Source organism: Diachasma alloeum, unplaced genomic scaffold (assembly GCF_001412515.2).
Source record: "Diachasma alloeum isolate Michigan unplaced genomic scaffold, Dall2.0 Dall_scaffold_00349, whole genome shotgun sequence".
Classification (NCBI taxonomy): Eukaryota; Metazoa; Arthropoda; class Insecta; order Hymenoptera; family Braconidae; genus Diachasma; species Diachasma alloeum.
This window is the reverse complement of record NW_021680488.1, coordinates 960,834-987,936: the sequence shown is the minus strand read 5'-3', so window position 1 is coordinate 987,936 and position 27,103 is coordinate 960,834. Positions and strand designations below refer to the sequence as shown.

At 35.2% G+C, this 27,103-nt stretch overlaps 3 protein-coding genes across 3 annotated transcripts in view; 1 reads left to right on the top strand and 2 right to left on the bottom strand.

The window, feature by feature from the left end:
* Positions 1–4,373: 4,373 nt before the first annotated feature.
* LOC107040903 (methionine aminopeptidase 1D, mitochondrial) lies at positions 4,374–9,244 on the top strand. The gene is made up of 6 exons (XM_015261174.2): positions 4,374–5,489; positions 5,545–5,793; positions 7,564–7,755; positions 7,940–8,090; positions 8,793–8,903; positions 9,030–9,244. The coding sequence occupies exons 1-6, from the start codon at positions 5,418–5,420 to the stop codon at positions 9,215–9,217; spliced, it is 963 nt and encodes a 320-aa protein (XP_015116660.1). The 5' UTR covers positions 4,374–5,417; the 3' UTR covers positions 9,218–9,244.
* On the bottom strand, positions 9,234–12,297 carry LOC107040904 (proteasome subunit beta type-4). Its single transcript, XM_015261175.1, has 5 exons — positions 12,136–12,297; positions 11,467–11,673; positions 10,697–10,843; positions 9,546–9,744; positions 9,234–9,444 (listed from the first exon to the last, which is right to left on the bottom strand). Exons 1-5 carry the CDS (start codon positions 12,264–12,266, stop codon positions 9,355–9,357), a joined length of 774 nt encoding a protein of 257 aa, XP_015116661.1. The 5' UTR covers positions 12,267–12,297; the 3' UTR covers positions 9,234–9,354.
* Positions 12,298–18,378: 6,081 nt separating this feature from the next.
* Positions 18,379–27,103, bottom strand: part of LOC107040900 (inhibin beta chain) — a 45,292-nt gene continuing 36,567 nt past the window's right edge. The window contains exons 2-5 of the mRNA XM_015261172.1: positions 20,684–20,901; positions 19,497–19,728; positions 19,043–19,220; positions 18,379–18,619 (exon numbers count right to left, since the gene is read on the bottom strand). Coding sequence (XP_015116658.1) covers positions 18,379–18,619; positions 19,043–19,220; positions 19,497–19,728; positions 20,684–20,901 — 869 coding nt within the window. The remainder of the gene's footprint in view (positions 18,620–19,042; positions 19,221–19,496; positions 19,729–20,683; positions 20,902–27,103) is intronic.

Here is a 27,103-nt window from a genome sequence, read left to right as displayed (position 1 = left end):
TGAAGGAATATTTAGAATGATTCACTGTGGTGGTATCTCTGAGACCTCCATTGGGAACATTATCACACTGGTTTTATCGATCGGAAGGAAGCCGGCCGGCTTGGAAGAACGTCGACGCCAGGCACCGACGTAAGCGTATGCCATTCACCCTGCCATCAATAAACACGAACATCCCCGGCTCCCCTGAATTGACCCTTGTTTTTCCGCGTTATGTGTCGCGATTGTTGACTGATGCATTTTGCAAATTAGAAATTTGTTTGGGTCCACAATTTTTTTTTGCCTCAACAAATGGGTGCGGTTGTTATTGAGTGGATGCGGGTGAATAGATACAGCTGACAAAAAATATTCTACACGGAGAGAAATATTCAATAAAAATTACGTATCTTTTCCGTAATTCCGAAGCGCATTGCGGTTGTAGGAAATTTTACAACTTTTTAGGGCTGGCGATTTTCCGAGTCTTGTTGGTATCATCAACATTTCATTCTCAGTTTTAAAAAATCATAAATTCATCATTCGTTGTTTAGTGCGGAAAGTAATTTTTCTGTCATTTTCATTCTCACATTCTCTGCCTCAACGAAATACAGAAGAGTAAAATCTTCAATCTATTCGTTCCATGTAAAAATTTGCCAAAATTATCATCGACATTTGATTACGAAAAATTATTCAACTAATGGCTAACTCGTTAGATCGAGCGAGCAATCATAACGGTTCGGCTTCATCACGCTAGCTGTGTAAGCAATCTCTTTATTGTTTACGTCAGGTTCAATTAGTCGATTAACCCGGGCAGATGTGGTATAACGTTTCACCTAAAGACGAGATGTTTGTGAATCGTGTGGACTCATAAAACTACTTAATCATTTAATCAAAAGTCGGGTCCTTTCCGCTTCAAAGTTCGTTTCAATTTCATTCAATTATCATTATTTATAAATTACGGAAAATTTTTTTATTGAAGGGGAATTTATTATTTATCATCCATCCATTTAACGATGAAGAATGGTAACTTAATGGTACCATCTGTCATGCGAAAATTGCCGAGGAAATATAACATTTCGTTTTACCAACATCTGATATGGAAGATTCCTCTCTCATCGGCTTTAAAGTAAAAAAAACATTTTGGACTCTCTAAATACCGTTGAGGGCGCTGTTTTTCGTCAATATGGTCGTTCTAAGTAGAGATGCAAATGCGTCACATGACCCGTCATATGACGGTCATGTGACCGTCATTGATGGTCACATCATGAGGTGTTCATGACGGCTGTCCCAATTCCCCCTCCCCCTTCTATGACCGTCACAACGTGTCAAGGAAAAATGACGGTCATTTTTCATCTACATAGATGAAACTTTTTTTTTCTCGGTCAATTTTCAATTGAATTCCTTTTGTATTAGCCTAATCCGCATTTTGAAATGGAAATCACGTTTTTTTCCATCCATATAGATGAAACTATTTTGTTTTATTCATGACCGTCACAAATTGGAAATTAGTTATGACCGTCATTATGCAACTATACAGATGGTTTGACAACAATTTGGTTACAAATGATTTGTGACAATCATTTGTAGTTGGAAAATTTGTGCGTCACATGACCGTCATTTTTGATCATATGACGCGATCTAAAAATGACGGTCATTTTGCATCTCTAGTTCTAAGGCGCTCATATACGCGCCTACACAAACCCAAAATTTGGTTGTGTTGTGTGTGTGAGTGGCCGTGCGCCTTAGATCCTAGGTGGCGTTTTCTTATTCAGCGAGCCCAATTACCTACTGTACATATCCCTAAATACGCAGTGGCATTGTAATTGGCGTGTGCTCTCCGAAAAAACGGCAACAACGATAATCAAAGAATTTCTGAAACAGAAGAACTTCATTTTTCGTGACATCAGTCGCATACGTTATCCCAATTATTCGTGGTGGTCGATGCGTTCACAAAGTTTGTTATTGCAAAGGCAGGGAAGAGCACTAAAACACTTTATGTTGAGCGGTTTTTGTGCGTCATCGCTGATACGGACGGTTTCCCAAAACGTATTATAAGCGACCCCAAGCAGCACAGTTCTGGAGGGTATCTGCAAGTATACCAAAAAGGCTTCCTAATATCTGTCCAAAAAGGTAACTTGTGTCTAGAAATTACCTAGAAGTTAACTAAAAGTTATCGTATGACTACAGGATACCTTTTGGACGGACATTAGTCAGCCTTTTTGGTATACTTTCAGATATCTTTCGCAAGGTTTGCTACTTGGGACGGTGAAGCGCATTCACTAGCCATAAGTTTTAGAAATTTTTGCGACGAAAAAGGCATAAAGCACGTTTTGACAGCAGTACCCAAGTAGAAATCTGCAGAAAGTTATCTTTAAGATGAAAACTTCCTATACTAAAGTCTGTCCAAGAGATATCCTATTTGAAAAGTTTTCTGTTTGCTATCTTTAAGACGTCTCGGCGGGAGCGATTTCTTTTGGACAGACATTAGTATTGGGACCGCTATTTACCGATGGTGGCGTGGTGATCGCCCTCATAACATGGACGACCGATGGTTTACTCGTTCAAACTTGTTCAAACCCTCACATTGTAGCTGACAATAGTAGTTCCTCTTCGACTCATTCATGTCTGTATTGTTTTTAATTGTTGTACTCGAAGGTCCGATGGTGTCATTGTTTAGAAAAACTTGAGGATTTGCAAAGTAATTGATTGAAGTACCAACGATAAACCATCGGATGGCCATTTTTTTAGTACATGCGATACCCACCAGAAATCGCAGCGATTTATAGCGTCCCCAATATGAATTTTCTGTCTTAGACGTAACGTTCTGCAGATTTCTACTTGGGTAGCCACTCGACGGGTAAATGGGCAAGTTGAACGCTACCAATAGAACCACTCTAAATACACTCACCGCGAGCCTCGACGAAAGTCGGGCTCTGATGGGTCGGAGCTACGAAAAAATAAAGTGATGGGAATCCCACTGTCTGCAAGCATCTAAGCATCAGCCATTCCGTCAACTCTTGGCCTCGGCGTCTGTGAATCTCTGAACAATTTTAGATAATCGACTATTTTTTACGCACATTTGACTCAAAAGCCGTATTTTTATACCAAGAATGGTAAGTACATCTTTTGTACATAATTATTTCGTTAATTGATGAATGCGAACGTCGTTAAAGGACCTTTCCTGTGCAGAATTTCGTAGACAATATGAAATCCCTTTTGATATTCTCTCCTCAAGTTGATTGTTTCGGAGAATAATCCAAAGTTATGGAACCCTTTTGCTTCCGAATGAAAGCCCTGTATTTGACCGATGTTTCGATTTTTTTATTTTGATTGGAAATGGTGTAAAATGTTATGAAACGCGAAGAAATGATGTTTTTACGGTCATGTCTGTGTGTATGTATGTGACAACTAAGATTTTTGGCGATTAATTGTTAGAAAATTCAACATACATACGGTGAAATTTGTCGATAAAAATCTGAAATTTTGGTCCATTTTAGCTATGATTGAGCTCACCTTTGGCGCGCTGTTTCAGCCCGATCGGTCCAGTAGTTACGGAGATATAACAACTTGTTTAAATTTAGTTTTTCCTCAATATCTCAAAAACTACTTCACCGATTCCAATTTTTCGTTTTTCAAAATACTCGTCTCGATGTCCTCTATCTAGATCAATCAATCAATCAATCAATCAAATATATATACCCTTTGATACAAAGTTTGGAAATATTGCTGTTTTTCCGTTTTTTCATGAAAAATCTTGGTCAATATGAAGGACAGGGACCACAAAATTGAAAATTTAAATTTCTCTGAAAAAAATTCCAAATTCTTCCAAATTGTGTCTGAACCTGATTACTAGAATTGAACCTCTCTGAGACATAATGAAGGAGCATAAAGTAACGGAAATTATTTTCAGACAGAAACAACGATACAACGGGCGCGCCCAACGGCCAGGGACTTCCTCCAGAAGTTCATCGAGATAATCAGAGAGATGACTGATGTCGACCTCCGAAATTACGAATTCACCGATGTATTTAGAGACACCCTGACGAATATGGCGAGCATGAAAATGCCGATCGAGTTTTGTAATGCGATCGTCAACGTCTCCATCAGACTCGTGAGTCTCGGCGGCGAAACCGCTGACGTTACCAAATTCGTTGATGCTGTGATGGAGACTCTCTCGGTTTTCTGGGGATGGTTTGTTAAGAAATTCTCCTCCCGATTATTTCTATGGCTGATGGTAATCTGGCCCTCATCTTTCATGAAAATTATTGTTAACGTTCTTTGGTGCTTGGTGGACCAGTATGGGCCGAGATTGTGGAACGAGTACATTCAGCCCAGACTTCGAGGCTATGTCGAGTTTGCAACTAAAAAAATCCGAGCAATTGATAGCACTCCTACGTAAATAGGCGCGCTGCGGAAAATGGGATTGCACTAACAAATTATTGATTTCCGTAAAAAATTCTATCGAACTTCTATTGAAAATTCGATTGGTTTTTGATCGATTCTATTGAAGAATTAGGGTGAACAGGCCAATAGCTAGACTCGGCCCAATATCTGGCCGATTTCACCTTTTATTGAGTAATCCATAAATAATAGAATGAAAACTGCACGGATTATTATAATTATCAATAATATCACTTATGTATAATCATGTGATGAAGTTTTTTTCAAAATATCAACAATTCAGCAGAAAAAAAATATATTCAGGAGGTACAGTGTTGGGTGGGGTGGCGCTGCAATTTGCTAACCATCACCATCAGTGAAAAAGTATCGTGGAGAAAAAAAAGTTCTTCTCTTTTCATTGAAAAAATTAAACAAAAAATCCTAGAAAATTTGAGGAAAATTTGAAGAAAAATTCAATAGAATTTGTTAGTGAAGTCAATACATCTTTCTATAAAAACTTTTGTATACGTTTTCAAGATCTTCTGTTTTTCAACAATTATTTATTCCATTTTCATCAATGACAATTTTTTTACAATTTTTTATTCAGTCATCCATCAGTTGAGAGAAATTTATTGAATAGAAAAACTTATTTCCAGATTTGTTTGTAATGTAAAACTGCTTCATTAGACTGTAATGGAAAATTTGAATGGTCAATTGTTATTCGATTGGAATAAAATTTTTAGAATGTTGAAAAAGTATTTTTTTTATTTCTTTCTAAAATTCATTCCCATATTGGAAATAACGTCTGCTCTTCCACCTGCCCTAACCTCTATGCGATGTTTACAGTCTCTAACCTAAAAAAGTCAATATTAGTGCCGAAAATTCATCGCAAAGAAATATTTTCTGTAAAAACAATAAAAATGAAATAAAAATTGATTTTCACAATTCAGTTCCAATCGTCATTGTTCACCTGACAAAACAAAATAATAAATAATTTATTAATATTTCAATAGTTTAAAGTAGTGTACAAAGTGTAGAAAAAAAATTGATAAAAATTAGTGAAAATGCTGAAGAGATTTTCGAAAATTGCTCAGCCCTCAAGAAATTTATTCGATAATTTTTTTCGACGATCGAAGGTGAGTTTTCATCTCATAATTTCAGCAATATTTCTACGATTTTTTCTTCATTTAGAAGTTGCCACAAAAAGAGAGGCGAATAGTCAACAATAAATTCGGACAGTACGAAGTTGTTGTGCCCTGGCATGTGAGCCCTTTCAAAGACGTTCCATCGTCAATCCCTAAGCCTTGCTACTACAGATCATATTCACAAGAAATTCCCCCTCCCATAATTGAAATAAAAAATGATGATCAGATCGAGTCCATGAGGCAGAGCTGCATGCTGGCAAAAAAGGTTTTAAATCATACGAAAAACATAATCAAGGTGAGGAATTACCAATTAAGAAATTGTTCTTATCTGTTCATGTTCTGTGTTTAACATGATTGGAAATTTAATATTTGTTGACATTAAGAAAAAATTACGAGAGAGTAGGTAATTTTAAATAGCCCATTCTGATAAAAATGAATCGAAAAAAATTCGGCACGTTACTTTTTGGCGCTGATTTGTTTTGGCGCATATGAAAAAATTTCTTGAAGGGGAAACGGAACCCCTGTGTCTATATGAACTTTTAGAATTGTGTTTTCTCCTGCAATTATTATTATTTATTTATGAAACTTCTTCATTGACTCAACAATGCAATGATCGAGTCAATAAAGTAGTTTCATAGATAGAAATTAATAATTGTAGGAGAAAATTCAGTAGCGAAGTGGTAAAACGGTATAAGTCAATTTTGACTATTGACTAGTTTTCAATCAATATGTCGGAATCTAAGGGAGATGGCAAAATTTTTGTTATGACCTTTTTTGTAGAGCCGATTGAGAGCTACAACAAATGTAATCATGAAAATTTCGCTATCTCCCTTAGGTTCGGAAATATTGCTCAAAAACTCAACTGAGAGATGAGTCGACTTAAACCGTTTTACCACTTCGCTACTGAATTCTAAAAGTTCATATAGACAAATGTGAGTTTGTGATATACGACGGAATATGGGAATAACTAAGAAAAATCGCGGAGCCGATCGATTTTGCCCCTTGTACCCACGAAAAACTTGATTTTCTCCTGTTTTTACCTTCAAAATGCTCCTTGCGCCGTAGTTTTCATACGATTTTAGCTTTTTTTAAAGTTCGTTATACTCCAAATAATAAAGTTAAGCATCCGTTTTACTTTATTTGCAATAGATCATGAATAAATGAATTTTGAATTTCATAAATTTTCGTTTGACCCGCCTTTTCGTTTCAACCTCCCGTTTTTTTGTTCATAAAAATTAGATTACGCATGATTGCAATGATCAGTTGCTAAAAACTGAATTTTTAGTCCTACTCTAGAGACGCGAAAAATTTATGAAATTCAAAATTCATTTATTCATTATTCAAATTCTTCTGGGCCATGTTTTAATCAGCAGCAATAATCAACACAAAAAAATGTTTAACCTAGTTTAATTGCACGACGTTTCGAATGCACAAAGCATTCCTCTTCAGGTGCATTTATTATTCTAAATTAAAACAAAATTACGAAGTCATCGGATGAAGTCCGATGACTTCATTCGATTAACATGACAAAACGGCATGGCTGTTTGTTTACATCGTCACATAACAGCTAGAAATGAACTCTCAAAGAACATGTTCGTAAAATTAATCAGGTATTTCCCTCAAGGTTCCCTGCATACAAACGATGCAAGTTTTTCAGGAAAAATCACGCGTGATTTTTTAACCTGAAAAACTTGACTCCTTCGTTTGTTTGCGAAGAACCTATCGGGAAATCCCTGATAATTTTGAAGCTCTTGTGGTATTACATACGAGAAAAAAATGATTCAATATTTTGTTGAAACTTTCAACCAATTGCGTCCATGAGAAAATACATGAGTGTATAAATATTCGTGTATAGAAAGTGTAGTATATAACAAATATGGAAAACAGAAAAAATCGATCATTTAAAATAATAATTCTTTTCAGTAAGATCTGAAAATGTTTTTTTCGAAAGCTATTCAAGCTTTGTTATTGATTGCATTTGGCGCCAAAAAGTCCTGTTCCGAAAAAAAAATTTATTTGAACTTGAAAAATGACTTAATCCGGATTTATTCATCATTTTGTTTAGCCTGGAATTACGACAGACTTCCTGGACGAACAACTTCACGAATTCATAATTAATAATGGAGCTTATCCAAGCCCTCTGCATTACCAAGGATTTCCAAAATCAATTTGCACGAGTGTTAATAATGTCGCGTGTCACGGAATCCCGGACAATCGTCCGTTGGTCGAGGGAGACAGTCTCAACGTCGATGTCTCAGTGAATACGATGTCCATGAGTATTCGAAGGGGTAGAACGGATCGATTACCCATGAATAAAATCCAGTGCTAAAGCTCAAAAAAATATTTTGAAAATTATAGAAAAATGGGGGAATCCCACTGTACGTCCGTTTTACTCCGCCCTTTCCCAGGAAAATAATGATGAAAAGTTGATTTTTTTCTAGGTCTACTTGAATGGTTTTCATGGCGACTGTGCAACAATGTTCACGATTGGTAAAGTGGACGATCAAATGAAGAAATTGATAAATGTCACACAAAAATGCCTGCATGCTGCTATCGATATTTGCAGGCCTAATGAACAGTTTTGTAACATAGGTGAATGCTTGTTTGAAATACTACGCTGAGAGAAAAACGACAGAGTTCACAAACAAGTCGAACTTGTGCCAAGAATAGAATAGTTTTTTGAAAATTATCAAAAAAGGATTTTTTTGTGCCAAACATGCAGAGAGTGCGTCAGAATGAAAAATTTTTGTCGCAAAAATAGATTTAGTAGTTCAAAGAAAATTGCATTCCCTGTACACATAAGAAATGTTATTTCTAGCACTGCTCCTTCGTTATTCGATACTCTTATACGTATTTTGCTCCCGAAAAATCTTTGTTTTATGCGAAACGAGGAATAGTAGTTTTTCGCTTCGACTGTCTAATAATCACAGACAAGAAATGAACCCTTAAATGAAACAATAATAATGATATGATAGTAATCTTGTAACTTGGTGATAAAATATTTGTTGATAAATTTTCCTCTATATGAGATATTTTCATCCTGAAAAGGCACCGTCTGGTGTGAATTACCCGCCTCTTGAGCCAAATATTTCGTTGCTGTCGAAAGCAGAGCAATTATTCATGTTTGAGACTTTCAAATTTAACCTAAACAAATTCTTTTTTGGCAATTTTCAACTAGCGATTTTGTTGGCCCAAACAAGACTTGTTTGACAACGTGTTTGTTTTTCTCTCAGTGTACGAGGAGAATAATTAGATATTTACATTAAAAAATAACTGAACGTCTGATGTTTTCAGGGCATGTTGTTGAAGAAATAGCGAATGCTAATGGATTTTCTGTTATTCCTTACTTCGCTGGACATGGGATTGGCACTTATTTTCATGGGCTACCTGACATTTTTCATTTTGGTAATTGATTTTTTCAATTATTTGTTCAGGAAGTAATGGATTGAAAATAATGAATTTCCCACAAAAAATCTCCACCGTTTTTTTCATACTTCTGGCGAATTTATTAATTGTGCCTATTATTTCAAGCTAATGATGGAGATGGAGAGATGCAGCCAGGAATGACATTCACAATAGAGCCAGTGTTGACCCAAGGAGATATTAAAATTAAAGTGCTTCAGGATGGATGGACTGCAGTGACTGCTGACGAAGCCAGAACAGCACAGATTGAACACACTGTCTTAATTACTGAGAATGGCTGCGATATTCTTACTTAGTAGAAAATAAAAACAGTTCTCTTCCAATGGGCAATTTTTATTTACGAATTTTTATTCATCAATTAAAAAAGATTATTCATGAAGATTTGAATTATTCGAATTATTGAAGAATATAATTGAATAATGTATTCAACAATTTACATTCCAGCAATGGCCCAGTGTCCTTTGACGTCGATTGGTCCCTTTATTTCGATGCCTTTCTCCTTCGTGATGACTCCCAGTTGATACTGAACGAATCAACAAATCAATAGTTAATTTAGCAATTAGTTCAAGCATTAAAAAATGGAAAAAATGTTATTTTGGCAAGTTTTTACGGGTGACAACTCACTTTGGGAAATGATCTGCCATCCCTCAGGTAGAGGACCTCCATGCACTGGTGGAGGAGCTGAGTGGCCTCTTCCTCACTCATTTCTGGATTTGCCTCGTGTCCTTTGCGAAGTAATGGAGTCGCCATGTAGGCACCGTAACCAGTGGCAATTACTGGGTCGACGTAGGCTGTTCCAAGTTTATCCACTGTTCCCATGAATCTGAATGAGAAATCAATGAATTAATTGATTATGTTTAGTTTATTTTTCGCTTTAGAGTGCATTCCATCAGCTGTGCATGCGTTTCTTCCCCATCTGAACGTCTCCTCTGAAGTTAGTATTCCTTTTTGCCTCCGAATGAGAGCGTTGTAATCGTTCAATTTAAGTTTTGAATTTCCCGTGTTATAGCGACCCATTATGATTCAAAAAGTCCGCAAAATGCTATTTTTAGACAGTATGTATGTATGTGCGTACATATGTAAACAAATTTTTCTTTGATTGTTCGCTAATGAATCGATGGAATTGAATCTTTTGTTTTCCTCAAATGTAGGTATTGTTGAGCCCCATCAATCGCCATTAATTAAAACTTAATCAGTAGCGAAGCGGTAAAACGGTTCAAGTTGACTTAGCTCTCATCTGAGTTTTTGAGGAATATCTTTAAAACTAAGGAAGATAAGGAAATTTTTGTTTGACCTTGTTTGAAATGCAGTAAATAAGTCATTATCTAAAGTTACCGGTCTCAACGGAAAATCTCGACCGACTCGGGACCCTTCCGGTTCACGGGCAAATCACGAAGCAAATCGCCAAATATGAAATTTCAGTAGTGTCAATCTACTCCTCAAAGAGCATACATCGGTTAGTCAGGGAGTCTATACAGTACAGTGTCAGAGTAACCGAGCATCGAGTACATCACCGAGTATTATATCGAGTCTAGCGCTCTGTGAAGCGTTTCTATTTCATTCAATTATCCATTAATTCCGAGTTAACTGTCAATTGTTTTGGGTCAATCATCAAATTTAATTTCGAGAGAATATCTAGTGCGGTGTAAAGACTATTATCAAATTGACATTGAGACATTCACCAATTCGTGCATCCCTAAAGTCAAGACGTGTGACTTGCGCACCTTTCTCATTTTTTGAGAAATATTTAATTGAGTGAATCGATTGGTTCTTACGGTTTTCCATTATCGAATCCAGCAATTATGAAATTATTCCACAAGGGATCGAACTTCGATCTCTGGTTGTAGAGAACTCGTGTCAACCAGCAGTGGAGGGATTTCGGTTTCAACGTGAAGCCATCATCAAGGCAATGCTCTTCGAGACTGAAAGACCACATTTTAATGATAAAAAATTAATTAATTGGTTTGAGCCATAGTCAAATTATGAAACTTCAGGATGAGAAAAATATCAATGATTAGGGGAGAGGGGCAAAATGCATCAGCGGGGAAAAATGAAATATGGGGCAAAATGACACAGTCCAAAAAAACTTCTCTTTGATGCAATTCGAACATTCGGTAAAAACATGCAGCGAATTACTTTCTACATGAGTTATAGAACGAAAAGGACATACAGACATACAGACTCGGTTGAAAATCTTAGGTTAACATTTTTTAAAATTAATTTAGGTGCGATTCCGTTCTGGAGTCTGCATTGTGCGATGATTTTAAATATATTCAGGGCAAGTTCAAATTTCTTAGTTGCCATTTTCAAAAGGAACAATACCGTGTAATCAAACATTTGTGTTTCACATCAGCAATCGTAACCAAATGATCATGAAAAATTGAAATCGTCGTTTCTTGTACGAAGAATATGAAATCAAAATATTCGCCCCTCTGCGCGCAAGTAGTGGGTAATACGTAATTCTCGGAATTTTATTCCCCTGCAGTTCCGGTGGTGTCTTGCACGAAGATTGGACTGTACAGAAAATTCATTGATGCTGACTCACATTTTCTGATCAATCATGTTCTTGAGATACTGATAATCAGCATAATCTCCACCAGCTCCCATAATAATATTGTCATTGACTTTCATGATACGTTCGACATTTCTGTATCTAGCTAGTGATCCATAAGACGCTAGAATGTCAGCAGCAATCATGACACCATCCTTGAATTGCATTCCAACGACTGACGTGCCAGTCGTCACTGGAGACCTTAAAAAATTATCAATCGGTTTTCTTAACTATTTTTCAGAGTGGGAGGGACATTAAATCAATGAAGACATTAAAGAAAATAAAAATCCCAGCTTTATAAAATGTTAGAATATAAAATTAACAGAGTGAAAAAAAATAAAAACACTCACAAGTAAATGAACAATGTTTTAATATTATTCTTTTCGTGTGAGAAATTCGAATTCCAATGAAACTTCAATAATTTTGAGGTTAAGTTCGCTTCGCTGAATTTTCATTCACGAGAAAACGATTCAAAAAAATTTCAATTAGTAGAAATGTGCTGATTGAACTTCTTCGAAGGGAAAATCGGTATTAAGGATTGAGTACAGATTTTTGAAAACGGTTTTAAGAAATTTGCTGAGAGTTGAAGTGACTGGGATGATATGCACTTTCGAGAATTGATAGGAATTTCGTCGATATTTATCGAGGATTTTGTTGACTTACTGTGAAACCTGGATGGGGCTGGCATTGTGGTTGACAACTCTCCCTGGGAAATTGTAAATAGCCCCTGGTGCTGGACCATTTTGCCAAAAAGGGGCCGGAGAAAATATGTCCATGTTGCTGAATGACGCCATTACTGTATTTTGTAAAGGTTCGGTTTGAAATGTCATCCCTCTCGTTGAGACATTACTAGGCCCGTCGGTAATGCAGATGCACTCCCTACACTACCGATATAGCGGAGAATGGGGTAAAATGGACACTTTTGACTTTTTTTAAATGTTAATGACAGGTTGAATTGTTGGTGAAATGTTTTTTTTATTTTTCAATAAAAAGAACAATTCTTCCCCTTTGTGTTGAGCCTAAACTGGTTTCAATTGATAAATCTGTCTCTGAGTTATAAATATTTCTTTATAAATATCAAAAGTGTCCATTTTACCCCACCCTCCCCTAAACAAGATTTCAAATAATCGAGAATATAAAATTGTGGAATGTAAATGAAATTCCGAAAAGTAATTAACAAATGGGAAACTGCTCTTGTATTGCATATAGTAGTTATTTTTGCTAATAAATTAGCAATATGCTTCTGAATGGTTATTTTGCACATCATTTCCTTCTATCCTGCATAATTCATTGTTTATTTCATTTTATTAAATTGAATAAGATTTCTTTTCAACTGATTCGGTCTGATTTTCAACTTGGTTGAATGTTATCATCGTAATTATTCTTATTATTCCTTTCTTCTATACAACGTTGTATAGACAATCCGTACAGATTGTCCTTTTTACGGGTCTATTTCTCCCCTCAGCCCTTCGATAAAATGTTATTTGAAAAATTTCATTTACTGGCGGGATACGCCCCCTGCTCGCTCCGCTGGACGACCACCATATGACCCTTCATTTCTGACCCTTAATGTTGGAGTCTCAATTCCGAGTAAAGAATTTTCATCACCAGAAGGCAATTTGCATTTTTATAATATAGAGAGATACCTAGAGACGATTATTTGGAACCTTAATCTGACTTTTGTGATCCTCAATCTGACCCTTGTGACCCTTATTTAGATCCTTAATCTGACCCTCATTATAACTCTCATGAACCCTATTTTGACCCTTGTAACCGTTAATCTGATCCTTGTGACCCTTATTTTGATCCTTAATCTGACTCTTGTTATCCTTATTAGGGCCCTTAATGTGACCCTTAATCTTATAATTCGTAATCTCTTTCATATGACCCTTAATCTGACCCTCGTAACGTTTCAATTAGCGAACAATTGAAATTAAATGAACTCAAATTTGAACGATTAGAAAGCTTCCTCTCGAAAGCAAAAAATTGAATTATTATTAAATGAAAAATAATTATGGGTAAAATTGGGGAGGCGGGAGGGTAATGCGTAAATTACAGGATATAGTTAATAAATCAATGAAATGATGGAAATTATTCTGTTAATAAAGTCGACTCATCAAAGTTTTACAATTTTTATTTTTTTTAATCATTTGTTTTTCTCAGTTTTCTCAGTTACTTTCCTTTCCTCGTCTTTTATATAACGGCTTATGTGTATTTATAAGAATTCGAAGAAGAAAATTCATTGTCTTTCATCCCCAAAAACAATATCTTAACAATTAACGAAAAAAAATAATGTCAAAGCTTTCAATGGAAAATATGGAGTAATTGTTTATTGCGATTGTTGAATCGAATGAAATATGGAAAAATGCTGACGTGGAATTTCAATTGGTTTGTAGAAAAAAATTGTTATTCTAATTAATTGTTATTCGTAATTACTTCACTGACAATTGGAATAATCGAAATTCCACATTTTTGGCATTTAGCAATGAAAGTAATTACTATTATCTTTCATACAATATTCTGTCATTTCATTTACACAACAGTTTCATGTATTATCCACTCGCAAATTAATTTATCAGTGATAAATAAATGAAAAACTAATGAATTATTAATTATACATTTCAATTAATAGATTGTTAATCTTTTTAATCTCGCTATTTCTCTTAAACATTTCCAAAGTTTTGTCGGAGAAGCTCAAAAGTTAAAGTTTTTCTTCATTTCATAGCAAAAATTGTAGAAGAAAAAATTTATAACATTTTTGTTATTTTTTTTGCCTAAAAATTTACAACAATACGGGGTCCATTAATACTTCCATGTTTTTTTCATTCTTTTCCTTTTAATTAATTAATTAATTTTTGTATTGAAAAAAGAGCATCGAAATTACAGCGTGCGCATTTTCTTTTCAGTTATTATCACGGACTCGTATTTTATTTTTAAATATACCGCACTTTTTCAATCATCGCCCAAAAATTTTTCACCTTATGAGTTAATTTATTATCCTTTTTTATTAATATTTTGAGAGTACTTCATCAATATTTGTTTTTCTTTTTATTCAAAAAAGCCGTGGAATCAAATCGAAGCCGCGAATATTCTTTTGTTTTGTAATAATACGGGAGCCGAAACCTCTCATTATTATGCTATCTCTGCTGAATTATTTGCGTGTGAATATGCATTTTTGATTAATTCATTTATTGGCTGATTTCGGAAATTCGTTAACGAGATCATTAAAAAAAATTATACCCTGAGTTATGGAGACTCTACTAGCCTTATCTTCGCCCCCTCTCCTTCTCCTGCCCCTCCATCACGCCCCGCCCACCGTTACCGGTAAAAATAAAACACGTAAATTTCAACACACAAATTTAACACATGCATTTTCAACCCTTGACAATTTAGCATATACAAATTTAACACGCGTGTATTTGTGTGCGTATATATTTGAAGTTCCGTGTCACCTCAATAATCCCTACTTGTGATAATTTCAGTGCCGACTGTGATATTCTTGAGTATTTGCGTGCTCAAGCCAGCAATATTCGAATGCATGGCTTGATCAGACAGAAAGACTATTGAGAGGTTTACATCGCTGATGCCTTCTAAAGCGTTGTGTTTCGCGAGGGGCTGGTCACTCCTCACTTGAGTGACTCAGGGATTTCCAGAATCAGATGAATTCCTTTGATTTCTTGTTGATTTCTGTGATTTCTCGAATGATTTTTGTGATTTCTCAAATGATTTTTGTGATTTCTCGAATGATTTTTGTGATTTCTCAATCAGCATTATAAATCATGATTTCTTTTGATTTCTTATGATTTCCATGATTTCTAGTAGATTCCAATGATTTCAAGAAATTTCTTGATTTCAAGAAATCACTGAAGAAATCATGATTTCAAGACCAGAGTGGGGCGTCTGTCGATAATACGATGCGTACGTTGGAATTGGAATTAGTATTGATTTGATGATGATATTTTTTCTGATTATAAGTAGTGAAACTGCGAAGTGTTGTGTAGTATAATATTATTTTGGTGTGATCAGTTAACTTGTAACTTGATATCAATTTCTTAAATTTGCTGATTTACTGATTTTCATGTTCTAATGATAATGTTATAATGGCAGTTTTCTACATGACGTACCAATACGTATACAAAATACGTATACAATACCATAACAAAAATTGTAGAGTTGAAACTGCAAAATCAATTTCGATTTTACACTTATCGATGATTTTGAATGATTTCGGAAATCACCTGATTTCTTTATCATTTCTATTAATTTCCGATGATTTCCAGAAGTCTTTAGAAATTACTACCGAAAATGGAAATCACTTGATTGCCAGTGATTTCCATTGATTTCTGGTGATTTCTTCCTTGATTTCCAGTCGAATGGTCCAGTGATTTCCTAAGTGACTAGCCCCTCGGTGTTTAGTCATCGTATTTATTTTGATTGTTGGACACTTGGGCGATGCGTACGTTGGAATTGGAATTAGTATTGATTTGATGATGATATTTTTTCTGATTATAAGTAGTGAAACTGCGAAGTGTTGTGTAGTATAATATTATTTTGGTGTGATTAGTTAACTTGTAACTTGATATCAATTTCTTAAATTTGCTGATTTACTGATTTTCATGTTCTCATTTATTGATACAATTGACTGAATTGTTGTCCACATTCTTTTGATTTTTCATCACGCGAATTCTCAAGCCAAAAGTAAATAATTATTGGTTTCGAAGACGGTGTTGATAATTGTGTTGAATTTGTTTGTGTTAACATTTACGTGTGTTATTTTGACATGTAACCCTCACCCACTAAATTTTTGACGCTACATTTCAATTTCTGCAACATTACACACATCACGTGACCAGAGAATTCCATACAAACACGAGGTATCAGCTCCCGATAACAAATAATTCATAATAGGCATGAATAATTAATCGAACAATAGTGTTTCATCAATTATTCAATGACTCAATGTTCGATTGATCATCGAAACCTCATTACGATTTTATTGAATTTTTTTTTATACAATACGGGTAGTTTAAACAGTCCTTGAGCTCATGAAGGCTTCATTGTTTTTGTTAGATCGTTTTTATTTAATCAAGTTCCGTCGAAAAAATTCCTCTCACACCTCAAAACTTTCAAATACTTATATAAATCCCGTTCTATACTATCAAAGTATGCTTTTTAAATTGGACGCAATAGTTTTTTTTGGCTAGCTTCAAAAATGGCAAATGTCTCCCCCCTTTTCTTAAATATACATATCTATATTTTTCAATTTCGTTTTTTTTTTCGCGGGAAAATGCTTTTTGTGTACATGTTAATGTATTTTCTTTATCGATTGGATATTCAAATAGCGTAAATAGTATTTCTTTTTTTCTTGCTTTTTTTTTTTGTTAAATTGTTTTTTATTTAAATATTAAATTTAGTAGTAATGCGATAATAACCTTAGTAAGGCCCAGTAAGGCTACGTGGGTTTGTCACTTTCGTAATTTTGGTTTCACCCGTTTTATTTTTGAGTTTATTCAATTTTTTATTCATGTGAAACAATTTTTTCGGCTCTTGTCTCACGGATTTTTTTACACACATCCCCTTGGAGTTTTCAATTCTTCAGTGTCCGTTTTTTAAATTTATTTTTCATTCATCTACCCACAAGAAAAAAAGAGTGAACAATTTTTTTTCTCAGTCAAATTTTCATCTTTAATAAAATAAAACAAATCCAATTTCAAAAGAAAAGACGCCTCGTGCTCTTGAATCCCCCCTTTATTGTCACGTTTTTCCCCCTTAAATTAAATTTCAACGACTCTTCAATTCACCTCATGTTATTGCTCTCGAATCCATGAAATTTCAACTGATTTTCATTTTTCAATACTCCCCAAATTTTTTCTTCATTTTACCTAGCTTATGGAATGCCCTAAGATTATAGTACAGACTCAATTTCATTATTATTAAATTATTTTAAAGTATTAATGGAAAATTCACTTTAACTATTTGTTTTCTTTAAATTGTGAGACAGCACATTTTTCATTAATTCATGCTTTTTTTGTAAAATTCTCAAAATTTACTCATCAACCCCTCAAAACCCTGAATTCACAATTTAATTTCCTTGGCCTTTGAACTCTGAATGATTAATTTGTCTTTCATCAATGCCATTCACTCTCGCATTAACCGATATAATAGCCCAAAAAATTCGACAATAAAAATTTGAGGAAAAAAAATAATTGGAACATCTCACTTGACCTCGATTGCGAAAAAATCGCATAAACCATATATACATTATACAATATAATATTTAATATTAAATCTGGCGTTGAATATTAATATTATTATCAATTTATACTTTCATTCGTATCTTTATCTTGTAAATTTCAATACTTTCATGAAATAATGCATCATTATTTTCTGCATCAACTACTCTTCCCTCATATTTCGCATAAAAAACAAGGCAATTAGATTGAGTTTTTTTTATCGTTTACATTAATATTACTTAATTATTAAATATCTCTCAGATTAATCACCTCATATATACACTATATATCGTGTGAGAATTATTACTTTCTTTTATTTTGGTAAATTTTTCCTTGCAAACTAATACGAAAGGACTTAAGCTCTCAGTAAGAATTTTCGTTAATGTTATTTCATTTTTACTCAGCAGTTACCATTCTCCTTTTTTTTAATCAAGCCTTTATGCAAAAATTTAATTTGATTATCCTAACTAGATTCGAGACCCATTTTTCCCTCAGTGATTTTTTTTTCAGCTAAAGGTCCACCTAAAAAATGTTCGAATAAATCGCACACGATGTCTTCTTGTGGGAAAAAAATTTAGCTAAAAAATTGATTCTTTAGAGATTCTTTCTTTTGGGATTTCACTAACTTCTTATGAATAGAAATGGAAAGTTGGTGGTTATTTTTGGGGGTAATTTATGGACAGCCACACTCGTCAACCACCATTTTTGGTAAATCTCGCTTTATGATGTTTGAGTCTGGTCCATAATAGATGAGGGACATTGCTGAAAATTTAACTGGTGCACAGCATGGCTGCATACCATCCAGTTTGTCCATTTGTCTGTATTTCTCGATTACGTGGGTGTAGTAATTGAGGAATGTGTCTGGTGTTCTGTGACCAGCTGTACAATCGCCTCTACAGTAATTGGCATAATACCTGAAAAAAAAAATCATTAATAATATTTGACAACACGTGTAAAAACTTTTATAGAAAATTCTATTGGATTGATCGCCTCAATCGTGATGATGAATGAAAAATCGGTGAATGAATGAGGGTCTAGGCTTAATCAATTAATCGAATAATTCGTCAATCGATGAGTTGCACTCATTAATAAAACACGTGATCGATTAACAGGGCCTCTAGAATGAGCAATTTAGAGTCAACGGTGCATGTACTTGACTCGTGAATGAATTAATTTTTTACTCTGCGGTAGGTACCCCCGTTTTACCGAAAGAGTTACGAAAAATAATCATTATTTGAGTTTTTAACTTTCTCACGGTTATTTATTCAAGACTGCCGCCATGTTCAATCGATCTGTGAGTTTTGAACGAAAAATGTGGATGGAAAAACACGACATACCCCTGAGGAGCAATGATCCAGTCGTCCCAACCGAGCGTTGAGAAGTTGACATAAAACCTTTGTTTACAACACTGTCCTTTGACAGCTCCACTGCACTCTATCGCACGTCTCCTTACTCTTTTGACAGCTGTTGGATCCGTACGAACCACCAGGAATGGTCTATCAGGATCTTGAGTACCTTAAATCAATCCACAAACGATTTCTATGGTTTAACTCGAAATTTTCGTCCACCTCGAATTTTCAAGTGCTCATAATTCCCTCGAAAAAAATTATTCCTCCATTTTTCTTCGTGATTTTTACTCTTCCCGAGTGAACAATTGATGGCCCATACTCAGTTTTTGGAAAATAATTTTTTTCTGAGGAAATTCGGGGGAAAATCCACCCAGCCGCCATTTTGAAAAAATCTATTGGGAGCATTTTTGGGGGAAGCATGGAGGTTAGGTTATCCACGAACCTTTTGGATCGACAGACAACTCAATGACATTCAGCGAGTCTGTTCCAAAGGTCGATATATGGACATTTGTACCGCATCTCGTACAATCGATGAGTAATGTCAATTTTTCACGTGAATGACTGTGCGATGTGAACCAGGTGTTAACCACTCTCGTTACGTCAAATTTCTGCCAACCTAATTGGTTTACACTCACTGTCAGTGACGTCACCATTTCCAGATGCTCACTCAGTTCCTAGAATAAACTTTTCATTATTTTTTCTTGACGAAAGATAATTTTTTGTCGCTTAAGGGGTGACTACTATGAGTTTTCAAATTCGCGGGCTATTGAAGTGCATTTCTAGCCATTTTACATCAATGATACAATTTTTTCTATTAAAAAAACAAAATTAGCTGCGTAGAAGTCGAATTTCGAAAAACTAGCTCGTAATTGTTATTATACACATTTTTTTTGAATTTTGAAAAATTTTTTTTGAACAATAGAAAATTAAAATCATAGCAGTCTCCCCTTAGTAACACGCACGAAAAAAAATCGCCGATAAACCTAGTGAATGCTGTGAAAAATTATATCGAATTTCTATTAAAAAATATGATATGAACTTTCCAAGTTTTTTGCACTCTATTTTTCTTCTCGTTGTAATGAATGAATTCGACAAAAAATCTTTGAATTCTATTGATTTATTTAGAGAATATTTTTCATCAAAAATTTCGATTACCCAGTGGCATGGCGCAGTGGGTAAGTTCATTGCCTCACATGCGAAATATTCCGAGTTCAAGTCCCGGCCGATTAGAATGGTGGGATCTAACCATTTAAAGTCTTGATCATCATCGCAGTATAGGGTAAACTGCCCAGTAGATGGACGCCTAAGAAAACCGCCCAGTAGATGGACGTTTGTTTTTTAGCAATTGAAAAAAAAATTGATCGAAAAAAAATCCTCACTCAGGGGTTAAGAATCACAACAGTTAGTGAAAATTCAAAGCAACAATTCACATTTCAGTATTTTTTGCGTAATTTCCTATTCAAAAGTAGCTCGTCCATCTATAGGGCAGTGTCCATCTACTGGGTAGCTTACCCTACCCTAACCGGGTCGAAGCGATGTAAAATAACGATAAAAAAAAATTCGATTCGCTAGGTCTTTCTGTGAAATTTTTTTTGCACGTGAAATTTTGTCAGAGAATTGAAATTTTACCTTCCCCCGGAGATGCGTTCTATTGCCATATTTTACCCTAAATACCCAGAGGGTGATGTTTTTGTGATTGTACTGTCGTCGATGATGTTTGTAATGATACGAGCGTTTCAATTCGACTCTCGCCCAGAGCGTCGCCCTCTTGATTCTCACGGGCTCCAGTGTTGGCTCACCACTCGACATTGGAAATTCAAGGAGCGGTAGACCATTTAACGTTCGTCCTGAAATCACAAGTAACAAGTTCTTTAATTTCAATTTTCAATTGGAACTAGCGAACATGCGCTTCGCGCCCCTATTAACTTTTTTCGCGCGTGTTTTGAAGGTTAAAAACGGAAAAAATGAAGTTTTTCATGGTTATACGGGGCAAAATCGATCGGGTCCACGATTTTCTCTAGTTACTCCCATATTCCGTCATATCACAAACTGTTTAATGGGCCCCGAGGCCCAGTGAAGACTATCAACTTTCACCGACGTTATCCCCTTAAAATCGATATATTTTGTCGAATCGAATAAGAAAAACCCATAAATTCTATTTCCATCCTCGTCTTTCGATAGAATAAATGACAGAAATTGAAAATTGCCCGAGTGGAAATTAAAATCAGGATAGAATAAGAGACTGACCAGTAAAAACGGACTTTGATCAGTTTTGGATCAGAAATGTAACGCTTGTTTGGATCCATGCCTGATTAAAATTCTAGGATCCGATCTTTCTAACAGTACCGGATCCGATACGGATCTAGTCGAGATTTGACTGATCAGAATAGGATCACAATTCACTTTGCCGCATTGGATCCAGAATTCCATTCAGAATCTCATCAGATCCTGATCCGAAAGTCTAATCAATAAATTGTGTTCAGTATTGGACCTAAAACTGATCTAGATCCAAGCTAACTGAGTGAAATTTCTACTCGGGTGGTGACTAAAAACTTTATCGGATTATTATCATGTAATAATTTCAAATAATTAAAAAATCACGATTACATTGTTCTCCGAATTGTCAAACCTCCTATGAAGTGAAAAGTTGTAAATTTTCCGAGATGATACTCCGGTGCACTCAATACGTCGTCAGCCATTGCTTACCGAAATAGTGCGATCTCTATTTTCTTCACGGCTATAAATCCCCCCAGCGAAGAGTTCGGAGGGGGCCGGGGGGAGCGGAGGAATCGTATAACACGAGTTTCAAAATTTCTCTCTCTCTCTCTCTCTCTCTCTCTCTCTCTCTCTCTCTTTCTCTCTCTCTCTATCCATCATCCCATGTATCGTTGCATTTTACTCTGACTGAGGATGGGAGGAGGTTTTCAGCTATTATTGCTATATTGGCGCGACCAGGCGGATGCTGCTGAAATATCCCTCCCATCCCACCCCCTCGGCTTTCACAGATAACTCACGTGGTGTTAACTTTAACTCTTCACTACTATCCGGTATTACCACTATGATGACAATCGCCTGATTTTCAAGTTTATTCATAAGTTAATGTCTGAGAACTCAAAAGTAATGCGAAATGAGAAGAATTGAGACAAAATTTGCAGAATTTTTTTTTTTTTGGTCTCTAAATCAAATGAAAATTTTGAAAAAATTGAGGGTCGTGTCTTCACTCATAAAAGTCATCGTTGTATTTAAAGAAAAAGAAATTAACGAACCCGTTACACTGTTAGAAAATTACTCTTGGAATTGCAAGTGAAAAAGCTTGGAATTTTTAACAGCGACAAAGTTGCGTGAAATTTTTGTGGAATTCTTCATTGACGAATCAGTTAATTTCGGGAATATTCAAGTAATTCTCGATTTTCAGGTACGTACGGCACTGAAAAACCGTGAAAATTTTGAAAATTCAGGCCATAACCTCTCTGAATTTTCAATCGATTGAAAACGGAATTGTATGTGATGGTCAATTTTCACGATGAGTCCGAAAATTCAAACTTTCGTTGAAAAATCAATGAATCTTTAAGGGGAGACTACTGTGAGTTTTCAGAGTCGTGGGTTACTGGAGTGAGATTTTTCATACGTTGAAGATCGATTATATAAATCTGAAAACGAGTAATTAGTGCAAACAAAATTTTTTTCATTGTTCTTTTACCCGAAAACGCTTAAAATGTCAAAAATAGTCCAGGGCTTCCAATTTTTAAGCTACAGAGGTTTCTTCTTTTTCAAAATTTTCGGAAAAATGTGTGGAACAACAATTACGAGCCAGTTTTTTGGAATCCGACTCCTACACAGCTGATTTCATTTTTTTTTTCATATAAAAAAATCACTTTGTGTAATAAAATATAAAAAAAGCAAATTTAGCCACGTAAGAGGTGAATTAAAAAAAAAATAGCTCGTAATTGTTATTCCACATATTTTTCCGAAAATTTTGCAAAAAAAATCATTAGTAGCTCAAACATTGGAGGCCCTGGACTGTTTTTGGCATTTTAAGCGTTTTCGGGCAAACGAACAATGAAAAAAAAATTTTTTTTGCACTAATTATTCATTTTCAGATCTATATAATCGATTTTCAACGTATGAAAAGTCTCACTCCAATGACCCACGACTGTTAAAACTCACAGTAGTCTCCCCTTAACACGAAGAACCCAATTTTGTTGAAATTTCAAGATGAATGAGAAACCTAGTGAACGTTTTCATTTTAAATTGAATTCAAACTCACAACATTGAAAATTCAGATGACATTGTGACTGAAATTGCAACAAATTTCTAACAGCGTAGTATTAAAAAATACTAATCCGTCCACCCACACGCCGACCCCACCCCAATGAGTAGAAATCTGCCTCTCTGATCAGACAACGGAAAGAAAACTCAAAAAAAACCCCACACGTCTGAATAGACACTCTCCCTCCATAAAACTGTCGATCAGTCTCTCGTAAACTCCATAAAACATAAAATTTCTAGCAAAAAAGTCATTCCCGCAAGCCCCCGCCCTTTAAATAAAAAACATTACAACTTCAGTGTAAAAATAAATGATAATAAATAGGGAGTACTTTGTAACTTTATGCTTTACGCCCGATAAATCCGTCGAACCAAAGGCGATGACTCTCGTAATTTTCGTCTCTCCCTCGTGCTTGTGCACCCAACCCCTCATTGAAGCCATCCTCGTGGAAGGGATGAAGAGGGGGCGAGGGGAGGGGGAGCAGTGATGGTATGTGAAGTTATACCTCAAGGAATGTGCGCGCGAATGGACGTTAAAACGAGGGGGGAAAAGGCAGACGAACGGCAGACACCCCATAGTCCATCCCCACCCCCTTCTCATGTTACCATTCCCCACTACTTGCGGACTGCCGCTGGGTTTACTCCCCTCGGCTGATGTTACTCACCTGGAGTGCCTCCTAAAAATGCACGTGGATATGAGGTTGTGACAACAAGGAGGGGGGGGGGGTTATTAACCTGATGAGTTGAATTTATGATTGTCTTTTTGCACGGAAGCCTTGCATTCGACCGATTTTTCCATTTCCTAATTTCGATTGCAAATGGTCTAGAATGTTATGAAATGTGAAGAAATGATGTTTTCATTATGCTGTGTGGGAAGTGAAATTTTACGAAATTCAGAATGTCATGGGAAAATCAAGGAGAACTACAAATGTAAGTTTAATTATTCCCGGAAACTTGATAGAAATCAGGAAAATTTCAGTAAATGTAATGAATTTTTAATTAATTGGAAATTTAGCGTAATTCAACACTAAATATTCATTTTTCTGTAGAAAATTCTAATAAGTTGAGGAATTCTTCTCTTAATGAGTCTGTATACTCAGACGAGTTGGAATTTGTTTTGTTTTCTTTCTATTGTCTGATCAAAAAGGCAGATTTCTACTCATTGGGGTGGGGTCGGCGTGTGTGTGGACGGATTAGTATTTTTTAATAGTAACTGGATAGATAATTTTCTTTTAAAAAACACTACAACGACTTTTATGAGTCCTACACTTTTGTGAGTCACGTCCCTGAATTTTCTCAAAATTTTCATTTGATTTTGAGAGGAAAAAAAAAATCCTGCGAATGTTGTTTCCAGTGCGAAAATTTCGACAGTTATCATCAAGTGTCTCTGTTCTTCTCATTTCGTATTACTTTTGGATTCTCAGGAGACTTCACTAGTTATTACTCATCAAATTCTTGGTACTCTAACTGTAGATAAAAGGAAAACCATCACGAGATGACAACCATTAAGAAATTTACAACCTTTGGGATTCTTTCCACTCGTCACTCCCGTTCCCCGAGAGCATTCATTCCGGAATCATATAAAAAGGGGCATAAAAATTATTGAGGTTAGGAACCACTCAAAATGGCCGTCACTACCGCCATTTTGTTGACACCTCCGCTGGCCAAGTGTCGCCCCAGTGTTCATACATCTGCAATTTTTTTCACAACTCTATCCCTCGATAATGAAATATTTAAGGAGTGGGCGGATAGCCCGGAGGGGATGGTCGATAGGATATTAATGCGGTGGATATAATGTTACGCTTGAATGAACATCACGGATATCGTCGCCAGAATTTCACCGATTTCAATGACAGATCGACGTTAAATATATCACGAAGATGGTTCCGGTCGCCCTCTTGATTCTAACCTTAAAAAAAATCTCGAAGTTACAAGTTCCACTTCATTTCACTGATGTTTATCTCGACAATTTTGCCCATTGGGAAAACCCGTGGTTCTGACCTAGAAGAAACAAGTGGAAAATTGCTCTTGTATTGCCTATAGTGTAGTCATTTTTACTAATAAATTACAGCAAATGCTTCCGAATGGTTACTTTGCACATAATTTCCGTCTATCATGTACGATTTATTGTTTGTTTCATTTTATTAAATTTAATAAGATTTCTTTTCAACTAATTTTGTCAGATTTTCAACTAATTTAAAAATCAATCAATCAATGAATCAATCAATTAATAATTAATAATTAATGAAATAATTAATAATTAATTAATGAATGATTATCAATAATTACTAATTAATTTATTGATTATTATTAATCAATCAGTCAAGTAGTTAAGAAATCATTATTCTTATTATCCCATTCTTCTATACAACCGATTATCTTTTTTACGGTTCTACCTCTCCCCTCAGCCCTTCGATAAAATGTTAATAGAAAAATTTTATTTATGCACACACTGAGAGAAAAATTTCCTAATACGTAGACCATATTTACTTGAGAGAAGTAAATTATTTTCAAGACTTTAAATCTCAGAAATTTCTGTTTGTGGTTCACGGAACTCAAATGAATTCTCATTTATTACTATCGGTGCGCATTATATCGTGAATATATTACATATCGAAATAGTGGAATTGCATAACAAAAAAATTATGAAAACCATAAATACTTGACGATTGGCGATTCTTCTACGCGATTTGAGTGAGTTCACTTGCGACAAAATCTCACTTGAGTACAAGAATATTTTAAAGCATGAGACCTTCCTCGGGTCACATGAGTTGAGATGTCTGGTAGAATTGAGCAATTGAAGAAAAATTACTTGTCTCAAGAAAATATGTTTTAGATATTAGAAATTTTTTTTCTCAGTGTACTGGAATGAATTTGAAACATCACATTTGAAGAAATCATCAGAACGCTCACTTTCAGGGAAATTCATGAAAAATTCGAAATTTTGAATAACCATGATAAAAATTAAATCAACCAATATAGCCACCGTAATCATCTTTTGACTCCGACATGATGGCATTAAAACAAATATTTTAAGCTATGATTGAATTCATTTGAAGCATTATATTCAAAGATATCCCCGGAATTGTGATTTTCAAAAAATACAAAATTTATGCAAATTGTCAAATAAATCAAAATAACGATGATTGCTATCACCTTCATCTTCGAACTCGGACAAGCGGACATTCGAACAAATTTTTGAAGCCATCATTCAATCAATTCAGAACATTTTTTTAGTTACCGTGAGACAACCGATTTTCGAAAAAATTCAAAAATTAAAATAAGTAATCGATGAAGTGAATTTTAATTGATGGCGATTGATAGGGCTCAATAATACCTACATTTAAGAAAAAAGATTCAATTCCATCCATTCATTAGCGAAACTTTTTGGATCATAGTGGGTCGATATAACCCACCAAATCCAAAACTTAAATTTGGACGATTACAAAGCTTCCATTCGGAAGCAAAAATTCTAATATAAAATTTTTTTTTCATTCCCCTCTCGTGAGAAAGTTTTCCTGTATTTATGTCCCTCCCCCAGTTTTGCATCAGGACAATGAAAAATAGATCGAGGTATTTGGCAGTTTCCTTTGACTTTTTTTTTCCTCGAGGTCACTCTTGGATATCATTTGATGTTGCGCCGCAATGCGACACTACCACTTTGGTCTGACCTGACCCTCGGAATTCAGATACTACTACTGACGCACATTACGAGTTCAAGTTTTTCAGTGAAAAAGCAATTGAGGGTGTCAGGCAGCCACAGTATGTGGGGTGGGGGGGGGG